Source organism: Symsagittifera roscoffensis, unplaced genomic scaffold (genome assembly GCF_963678635.1).
Source record: "Symsagittifera roscoffensis unplaced genomic scaffold, txSymRosc1.1 SCAFFOLD_655, whole genome shotgun sequence".
In the NCBI taxonomy this organism is placed as follows: Eukaryota; Metazoa; Xenacoelomorpha; order Acoela; family Convolutidae; genus Symsagittifera; species Symsagittifera roscoffensis.
In genome coordinates, this window is record NW_026971170.1 from 13014 (window position 1) to 23506 (window position 10493).

A 10493-nucleotide genomic window follows, 5' to 3' on the forward strand; every position below is an offset into this window, starting at 1 on the left:
GTGCTTCGAAGTGGCAAAGAGATTGATGTATCGAAGCTACAGATACCAAAAATTGAACAGTCTTGCATGTGCAAAGCATAGGAAACGGCCTGATTCTACATGTCTTTCGCCTACAATATATTTTAAGTTGAAAATTTTTTTTTATTTGGCAAAATCCAGTTCAGATAAAATAGGCTTTCTTGTCATTTAAAAAAAAATTATCTAGAAAAAAAAACAGAAAACTATCTATTTTTTGTGAATGAATCCAGGACTAAATTATGCCGCAAAAAATTTGCTTGCAACAATTTTTTTTGGAGAACGGTTGGTGATTCATGGAAATTGTGTGATTTATGGAAACTGTGTCATCAGTTTTTTTTGCAACAAAATTTTCTTTTTTTCATGGAGGTCAATCCGACTGTCTTATGCTTTCAACGCAATAACTTTTATGCTATCAACGCGTAAGTGGAGATTTAATCCGCCATTAAAATGTTTCAAGTTTAATTGAAGCAAAAGATTTTGTCTATTTATTGCTTTGCAGTACGCGAAATCGCAAAATATAATAATGCTTTACTTAGCGTGCTTTTAGAAAATTTTTGATGTAACTTTCCAGGAAATTTTCATGAAATTTCTATAATGAAATTTATTCCATATATGTTACCTGGCAGTTGGAATATTGCTCGAACATTACCTGGCAGTTGGAACATGCTAGAGCGGCCTCGGTCGAAGCCGAAATCGCAAGCCTCAACCCGGGTAGAGTGGCCGTTAGCTTTCAAAACCGGCTAGTTATATTTGTTGTATTAAAAGAGGACAATTTAAAAGTGTACAAAGTTTGCAATACATTTCACACAGTGAACTAGAATGACCAGGATTGTTTAATTGTACGAAATTATCTCAAGTTAATTTTTTTGAGTAGAAAACGTAATTTAAATGTTTGAAGTATTAAATTGATAAAATAAAGCACAGCAAATCAAAAAACGATAACAATATTCGAAAGCCATAAAGAAATATTTTTATGCTATCGTTTCTCAAACTTTTGGTGTGCTTCGAAGTGGCAAAGAGATTGATGTATCGAAGCTACAGATACCAAAAATTGAACAGTCTTGCATGTGCAAAGCATAAGAAACGGCCTGATTCTACATGTCCTTCGCCTACAATATATTTTAAATTGAAAATTTTTTTTATTTGGCAAAATCCAGTTCAGATAAAATAGGCTTTCTTGTCATTTAAAAAAAAAGTATCTGGAAAAAAAAACAGAAAACTATCTATTTTTTGTGAATGAATCCAGGACTAAATTATGCCGCAAAAAATTTGCTTGCAACAATTTTTTTTGGAGAACGGTTGGTGATTCATGGAAATTGTGTGATTTATGGAAACTGTGTCATCAGTTTTTTTTGCAACAAAATTTTCTTTTTTTCATGGAGGTCAATCCGAATGTCTTATGCTTTCAACGCAATAACTTTTATGCTATCAACGCGTAAGTGGAGATTTAATCCGCCATTAAAATGTTTCAAGTTTAATTGAAGCAAAAGATTTTGTCTATTTATTGCTTTGCAGTACGCGAAATCGCAAAATATAATAATGCTTTACTTAGCGTGCTTTTAGAAAGTTTTGATGTAACTTTCCAGGAAATTTTCATGAAATTTCTATAATGAAATTTATTCCATATATGTTACCTGGCAGTTGGAATATTGCTCGAACATTACCTGGCAGTTGGAACATGCTCAAGCGGCCTCGGTCGAAGCCGAAATCGCAAGCCTCAACCCGGGTAGAGTGGCCGTTAGCTTTCAAAACCGGCTAATTATATTTGTTGTATTAAAAGAGGAAAATTTAAAATGTACAAAGTTTGCAATACATTTCACACAGTGAACTAGAATGAACAGGATTGTTTAACTGTACGAAATTATCTCAAGTTAATTTTTTGAGTAGAAAACGTAATTTAAATGTTTGAGGTTATAAGTTGATAAAATTAAGCACAGCAAATCAAAAAATAATAACAATGTTCAAAAGCCATAAAGAATTAGTTTTATGCTATCGTTTCTCAAACTTTTGGTGTGCTTCGAAGTGGCAAAGAGATTGATTTATCGAAGCTACAGATACCAAAAATTGAACAGTCTTGCATGTGCAAAGCATCGGAAACGGCCTGATTCTACATGTCTTTAGCCTACAATTCATTTTAAGTTGAAATTTTTTTTTTATTTGGCAAAATCCAATTCAGATAAAATAGGCTTTCTTGTCATTTTAAAAAAAATTTATCTAGAAAAAAAACAGAAAACTATCTAATTTTTGTGAATGAATCCAGGACTAAATTATGCCGCAAAAAATTTGCTTGCAACAATTTTTTTGGAGAACGGTTGGTGATTCATGGAAATGGTGTGATTTATGGAAACTGTGTGATCAGTTTTTTTTTGCAACAAAATTTTCTTTTTTTTATGGAGGTCAATCCGACTGTCTTATGCTTTCAACGCAATAACTTTTATGCTATCAACGCGTAAGTGGAGATTTAATATGCCATTAAAATGTTTCAAGTTTAATTGAAGCAAAAGATTTTGTCTATTTATTGCTTTGCAGTACGCGAAATAGCAAAATATAATAATGCTTTACATAGCGTGCCTTTACAAAATTTTGATGTAACTTTCCAGGAAATTTTCATGAAATTTCTATAATGAAATTTATTCCATATATGTTACCTGGCAGTTGGAATATTGCTCGAACATTAACTGACAGTTGGAACATGCTCGAGCGGCCTCGGTCAAAGCCGAAATCGCAAGCCTCAACCCGGGTAGGGTGGCCGTTAGCTTTCAAAACCGGCTAGTTATAATTGTTGTATTAAAAGAGGACAATTTAAAAGTGTAGAAAAGTTTGCAATACATTTCACACATTGAACTAGAATGAACAGGATTGTTTAGTTGTACGAAATTATCTCAAGTTTATTTTTTGAGTAGAAAACGTAATTTAAATGTTTGAGGTATTAAATTGATAAAATTAAGCACAGCAAATCAAAAAATGATAACAATATTCGAAAGCCATAAAGAAATATTTTTATGCTATCGTTTCTCAAACTTTTGGTGTGCTTCGAAGTGGCAAAGAGATTGATTTATCGAAGCTACAGATACCAAAAATTGAACAGTCTTGCATGTGCAAAGCATCGGAAACGGCCTGATTCTACATGTCTTTAGCCTACAATTCATTTTAAGTTGAAAATTTTTTTTATTTGGCAAAATCCAGTTCAGATAAATAGGCTTTCTTGTCGTTTTAAAAAAAAATTATCTAGAAAAAAAAACAGAAAACTATCCATTTTTTGTGAAAGAATTATCTCAAGTTTTCCAGGACTAAATTATGCCGCAAAAAATTTGCTTACAACATTTTTTTTGGAAAACGGTTGGTGATTCATGGAAATTGTGTGATTTATGGAAACTGTGTGATCAGCTTTTTTTTGCAACAAAGTTTTCCTTTTTTATGGAGGTCAATCCGACTGTCTTATGCTTTCAACGCAATAAATTTTATGCTATCAACGTGTAGGTGGAGATTTAATCCGCCAATAAAATGTTTCAAGTTTAATTGAAGCAAAAGATTTTGTCTATTTATTGCTTTGCAGTGCGCGAAATAGCAATATATAATAATGCTTTACATAGCGTGCCTTTACAAAATTTTGATGTAACTTTCCAGGAAAGTTTCACGAAAAATCTATAATGAAATTTATTCCATATATGTTACCTGGCAGTTGGAACATTGCTCGAACATTACCTGGCAGTTGGAACATGCTCGAGCGGCCTCGGTCGAAGCCGAAATCGCAAGCCTCAACGCGGGTAGGGTGGCCGTTAGCTTTCAAAACCGGCTAGTTATAATTGTTGTATTAAAAGAGGACAATTTAAAAGTGTACAAAGTTTGCAATACATTTCACACAGTGAACTAGAATGAACAGGATTGTTTAGTTGTACGAAATTATTCCAAGTTTATTTTTTGAGTAGAAAACAAAATTTAAATGTTTGAGGTATTAAATTGATAAAATTAAGCACAGCAAATCAAAAAATGATGACAATATTCAAAAGCCATAAAGAAATATTTTTATGCTATCGTTTCCCAAACTTTTGGTGTGCTTCGAAGTGGCAAAGAGATTGATTTATCGAAGCTACAGATACCAAAAATTGAACAGTCTTGCATCTGCAAAGCATCGGAAACGGCCTGATTCTACAGGTCTTTCGCCTACAATATATTTTAAGTTGAAAATTTTTTTTATTTGGCAAAATCCGGTTCAGATAAAATAGGCTTTCTTGTCGTTTTAAAAAAAATTATCTAGAAAAAAAAACAGACAACTATCTTTTTTTTGTGAATGAATCCAGGACTAAATTATGACGCAAAAAATTTGCTTGCAACAATTTTTTTGGAGAACAGTTGGTGATTCATGGAAATATTGTGATTTATGGAAACTGTGTGATCAGCTTTTTTTTGCAACAAAATTTTCCTTTTTTTATGCAGGTCAATCCGACTGTCTTATGCTTTCAACGCAATAAATTTTGTGCTATCAACGCGTAAGTGGAGATTTAATCCGCCATTAAAATGTTTCAAGTTTAATTGAAGCAAAAGATTTTGTCTATTTATTGCTTTGCAGTACGCGAAATAGCAATATATAATACTGCTTTACATAGCGTGCCTTTACAAAGTTTTGATGTAACTTTCCAGGAAAATTTCATGAAATTTCTATAATGAATTTTATTCCATATATGTTACCTGGCAGTTGAAATATTGCTCGAACATCAACTGGCAGTTGGAACATGCTCGAGCGGCCTCGGTCGAAGCCGAAATTGCAAGCCTCAACCCGGGTAGGGTGGCCGTTAGCTTTCAAAATCGGCTAGTTATATTTGTTGTATTAAAAGAGGCAAATTTAAAAGTGTACAAAGTTTGCAATACATTTCACACAGTGAACTAGAATGACCAGGATTGTTAAATTGTACGAAATTATCTCATGTTAATTTTTTGAGTAGAAAACGTAATTTAACTGTTTGAGGTATTAAATTGATAAAATTAAGCACAGCAAATCAAAAAATAATAACAATGTTCAAAAGCCATAAAGAATTAGTTTTATGCTATCGTTTCTCAAACTTTTGGTGTGCTTCGAAGCGGCAAAGAGATTGATTTATCGAAGCTACAGATACCAAAAATTGAACAGTCTTGCATGTGCAAAGCATCGGAAACGGCCTGATTCTACATGTCTTTAGCCTACAATTCATTTTAAATTGAAAATTTTTTTTATTTGGCAAAATCCAGTTCAGATAAATAGGCTTTCTTGTCCTTTTAAAAAAAATTATCTTGAAAAAAAAACAGAAAACTATCTATTTTTTGTGAAAGAATTATCTCAAGTTTTCCAGGACTAAATTATGCCGCAAAAAATTTGCTTACAACAATTTTTTTGGAGAACGGTTGGTGATTCATGGAAATTGTGTGATTTATGGAAACTGTGTGATCAGCTTTTTTTTGCAACAAAGTTTTCCTTTTTTTATGGAGGTCAATCCGACTGTCTTATGCTTTCAACGCAATAAATTTTATGCTATCAACGCGTAGGTGGAGATTTAATCCGCCATTAAAATGTTTCAAGTTTTATTGAAGCAAAAGATTTTGTCTATTTATTGCTTTGCAGTACCCGAAATAGCAATATATAATAATGCTTTACATAGCGTGCCTTTACAAAATTTTGATGTAACTTTCCAGGAAATTTTCATGAAATTTCTATAATGAAATTTATTCCATATATGTTACCTGGCAGTTGGAATATTGCTCGAACATTAACTGACAGTTGGAACATGCTCGAGCGGCCTCGGTCGAAGCCGAAATCGCAAGCCTCAACCCGGGTAGGGTGGCCGTTAGCTTTCAAAACCGGCTAGTTGTAATTGTTGTATTAAAAGAGGACAATTTAAAAGTGTACAAAGTTTGCAATACATTTCACACAGTGAACTAGAATGAACAGGATTGTTTAATTTTACGAAATTATCTCAAGTTTATTTTTTGAGTAGAAAACGTAATTTAAATGTTTGAGGTATTAAATTGATAAAATTAAGCACAGCAAATCAAAAAATGATGACAATATTCAAAAGCCATAAAGAAATATTTTTATGCTATCGTTTCCCAAATTTTTGGTGTGCTTCGAAGTGGCAAAGGGATTGATTTATCGAAGCTACAGATACCAAAAATTGAACAATCTTGCATCTGCAAAGCATCGGAAACGGCCTGATTCTACATGTCTTTCGCCTACAATATATTTTAAGTTGAAAATTTTTTTTTATTTGGCAAAATCCAGTTCAGATAAAATAGGCTTTCTTGTCGTTTTAAAAAAAAATTATCTAGAAAAAAAACAGACAACTATCTTTTTTTTGTGAATGAGTCCAGGACTAAATTATGACCCAAAAAATTTGCTTGCAACAATTTTTTTGGAGAATGGTTGGTGATTCATGGAAATATTGTGATTTATGGAAACTGTGTGATCAGCTTTTTTTGCAACAAAATTTTCCTTTTTTTATGCAGGTCAATCCGACTGTCTTATGCTTTCAACGCAATAAATTTTGTGCTATCAACGCGTAAGTGGAGATTTAATCCGCCATTAAAATGTTTCAAGTTTAATTGAAGCAAAAGATTTTGTCTATTTATTGCTTTGCAGTACGCGAAATAGCAATATATAATACTGCTTTACATAGCGTGTCTTTACAAAGTTTTGATGTAACTTTCAGGAAAATTTCATGAAATTTTTATAATGAAATTTATTCCATATATGTTACCTGGCGGTTGAAATATTGCTCGAGCGGCCTCGGTCGAAGCCGAAATCGCAAGCCTCAACCCGGGTAGGGTGGCCGTTAGCTTTCAAAATCGGCTAGTTATATTTGTTGTATTAAAAGAGGCAAATTTAAAAGTGTACAAAGTTTGCAATACATTTCACACAGTGAACTAGAATGACCAGGATTGTTAAATTGTACGAAATTATCTCATGTTAATTTTTTGAGTAGAAAACGTAATTTAACTGTTTGAGGTATTAAATTGATAAAATTAAGCACAGCAAATCAAAAAATAATAACAATGTTCAAAAGCCATAAAGAAATAGTTTTATGCTATCGTTTCTCAAACTTTTGGTGGGCTTTAGTAACGGAATTGTTATTCGAAGTGACAAAGAGCTTGATTTATCGAAGCTAGAGTTACCAAAAGTTCAACAATCTTGCATTTGCAAAGCATCGGAAACGGCCTGATTCTTTATGTCTTTTGCCTACAATATGTTTTAAGTTGAAAATTTTTATTATTTGGCAAAATCCAGTTCAGATAAAATAGGCTTTTTGGGCCTTTTTGAAAAAATTATCTAGAAAAAAAAACAGAAAAATATCTAGTTTTTGTGAATCCAGGACTAAATAGCCGCAAAAAATTTGCTTGCAACAATTGTTTTGGAGAACGGTTGGTGATTTATGGAAATTGTGTGATTTATGGAAACTGTGTGATCAGTTTTTTTTGCAACAAGGTTTTCCTTTTTTATGGAGGTCAAAGTCAAACCGACTGTCTTATGGTTTCAACGCAATAAATTTTATGCTATCAACGCGTAGGTGGAGATTTAATCCGCCATTAAAATGTTTCAAGTTTAATTGAAGCAAATGATTTTGTCTATTTATTGCTTTGCAGTACGCGAAATAACAATATTTTATAATGCTTTACATAGCGTGCCTTTACAAAATTTTGATGCAACTTTCCAGGAAAGTTTCATGAAATTTCTATAATGAAATTTATTCCATATATGTTACCTTGCAGTTGGAACATTGCTCGAACATTACCTGGCAGTTGGAACATGCTCGAGCGGCCTCGGTCGAAGCCGAAACCGCAAGCCTCAACCCGGGTAGAGTGGCCGTTAGCTTTCAAAACCGGCTAGTTATATTTGTTGTATTAAAAGAGGACAATTTAAAAGTGTACAAAGTTTGCAATACATTTCACACAGTGAACTAGAATGACCAGGATTGTTTAATTGTACGAAATTATCTCAAGTTAATTTTTTGAGTAGAAAACGTAATTTAAATGCTTGAGATATTAAGTTGAAAAAGTTAAGTACAGCAAATAAAAAAAATGATAATATTATTCAAAATCCAGAAAGAAATAGTTTTATGCCATCGTTTTTTATGTTACCAAATTGTGTTAGTCAGCATTTTCTCTCCAACCCAACAGTTTTTGGTTTATTCGTTAGTCTGTATCACTTTTCAAAGAAATATTGACTGAGCTGACTCCCACAGACTCCGTGTCGTTGTCAAAACCCTCGTTTATGTTTTTGTACTTTTTTGGGTCCAGATTTGGGGATTCTGGTTCAAGTTTTGGTTCATCTTCAAGCTTTGCTTCATCTTCAGACTTCGCTTCATCTTCAGGGTTCGCTTCATCTTCAGAGTCAGATTCTTCTTGGAAGCGTGGATTAGCTGCAGGTTCCATGTAGTCGTTGCAAACGGTCGGTGGCCTCACGTATGGATTGCATGATACAGGGAGGTAAGCGGAGTCCGGTTTTTCATACTCACGACCTGCGCTGTCATAGCCTGAGTTTGTCAGCTGCCCATAACCAACATACTCAGTTCTAGAAAATAAACAAATGTTTGTGGGTTTTTATCTTCGCAGTCTAGACATTGTCTACAAAAGGTCAAAAAGTGCCTTTTTGGCCTGTTTTTTTTCTCAAAACATTGCAGGAAGCGCCGGAAATTTGGTCAAAATAGGGTCTTTGTTCTGATTTTTGAGAGCTCGGAAAATCATTTTGGTGGATCTAAAAAAAGTCGACAAAATGATCTAATGCTCAGCAAAATAACACTGTCTGGAATGTGGGGAGATAATACAAATGGACTATCCTCAACAGGACTGTTAAGGCCTACTGATAGCTCCTCTGCGATTCGCAGGAACTACAATTATTATTATAATTAAAATAGATGTTTTTTGGTAAGAGCACATCATCAGACATTTCGAAATCCAAAAGGGTTTGGATTGAAATTTTTGAATAATCCAAGAACATTTTTGTTCAAAACCGATGGAAAAAATGTTAGTTTACACGACGAGATGAAACATGTGTTCTCATATGACCAAAAATTCGCTTTTTTTTCGGGGCGCTCGCTCCTCCTCAAAATTAGTATATACTGGCGCCAAAATTCGGCCAAAAATGGATGTCATAAAAAATACCAAAGGGGGTCGAATCCCTGAAGGGGAACGTTAGCGAAAATGCACCCACCATTAATCCACCCCTGGTTATTTATGTTGTCGAGTTGACTCAAAATTTCCTTTTCTAAATCCATCAGACGAGTTTTCGGCTTTCAAAAAGTTTTTGGTTTTTAACTTTTTCATAATCCCACAACAACACAGCTGCTGTAATTAAGGAGTTATCCAATATTTACTAGCGTAGCAAATTCAATTATCTTTCTTTACGCCATGAAAACGGTGCTCAACAAAAATGACCTCGTATCTGGTTCGTTAGATCGTCAGAGATTACTATATACTAAACTGGAAAAAGTTTATACTTCTATACTATATACTTGTACTATATACTTCGGAAAAAGTTTTGAAAAAAAGGCTTATGGTACTAAAAAGGTTAGTTATGTTATGAACTGTGAAAAAACACCGAGTTGTCGTAATGCAATTAGTTGGTGGTAGAAAAAGTACAGGGGAGGGTCTGAGGTTTTCATTAAAAAACACTTTCTCAGAGGTAGACCATTTTTTTTTCGGGAATTCTGAAATACCCTTAATTGCCAGAAATACAATTTTTGGAAAAAATTGAGCCAAAATGATTACTTTTTGTCAAAAATTGTTAATGTGTTTTTGCAGTTTTTGTTTTTGGCCCGCTTGTTTTTACTGCACTCACCGTTCCCTTTCTCGCTCTTCCTTTTCTCGCTGGGTTTCTGCGTATATTCTTTCTCTCTCCAATTGTTCTTCCCTATGTCTTTCGTCTCTTTCTTTCTTCTCTATAAAAAGAAAGAAGTGCATCAAAATTAAAGCTGAACGCTAAAAAACTAATTCATTGTTCCGAATTTCGAAGAAAGTGGCGTAATATTTGTGTGATCGGGGTATTTTTTTTTGACAAATTTCGACAATTTTTGACTTTTTTTATATCATTTAAAAAGAATAAATGTCTTGAGCTTATATGTTTAAGCTATTATTTCATCTGTGATTATTCTTTTTAAACGTTATAAGTGTTTAACGATTGCCATTTTGCCAAATTTGGGATAATTAATGAGTGATATAATTCGTGCCAATAACGCGTAAGCGGAGATTTAATCCGTCAAACATATAGTCTACCAAATTGAAATAAGACATGAAAATTTCTCTAATGATTACTCTGCCATATGCGAAAAAATCCCTCTGTACTTAACATAGCGCGTGAGAGAAAGATTTCTATGAAAATCACAAAAAGCTTTGAATTTTTTGTTCCCAATTTTTGAAAAATGGGGAAGACTTATGCATTCGGGTGTGCTTTAGTTTTTATTCCGACCACTAAAAATGGGGAGGAACTTAGTATTTGGGTGCGTTTTAGT

General features: G+C 33.4%; 1 protein-coding gene across 1 annotated transcript; it reads right to left on the reverse strand.

Annotated features, from left to right (window-relative positions):
• Window positions 1–7901: 7901 nt before the first annotated feature.
• LOC134856237 (uncharacterized) lies at window positions 7902–9923 on the reverse strand (the record flags this gene model as incomplete). Its single annotated transcript, XM_063872581.1, is given in 2 exon segments — window positions 7902–8557; window positions 9824–9923. Coding segments are annotated over 2 exon segments (479 nt in total), but the record flags the coding sequence as incomplete, so codon positions are not given.
• Between the last annotated feature and the right edge of the window lie 570 nt (window positions 9924–10493).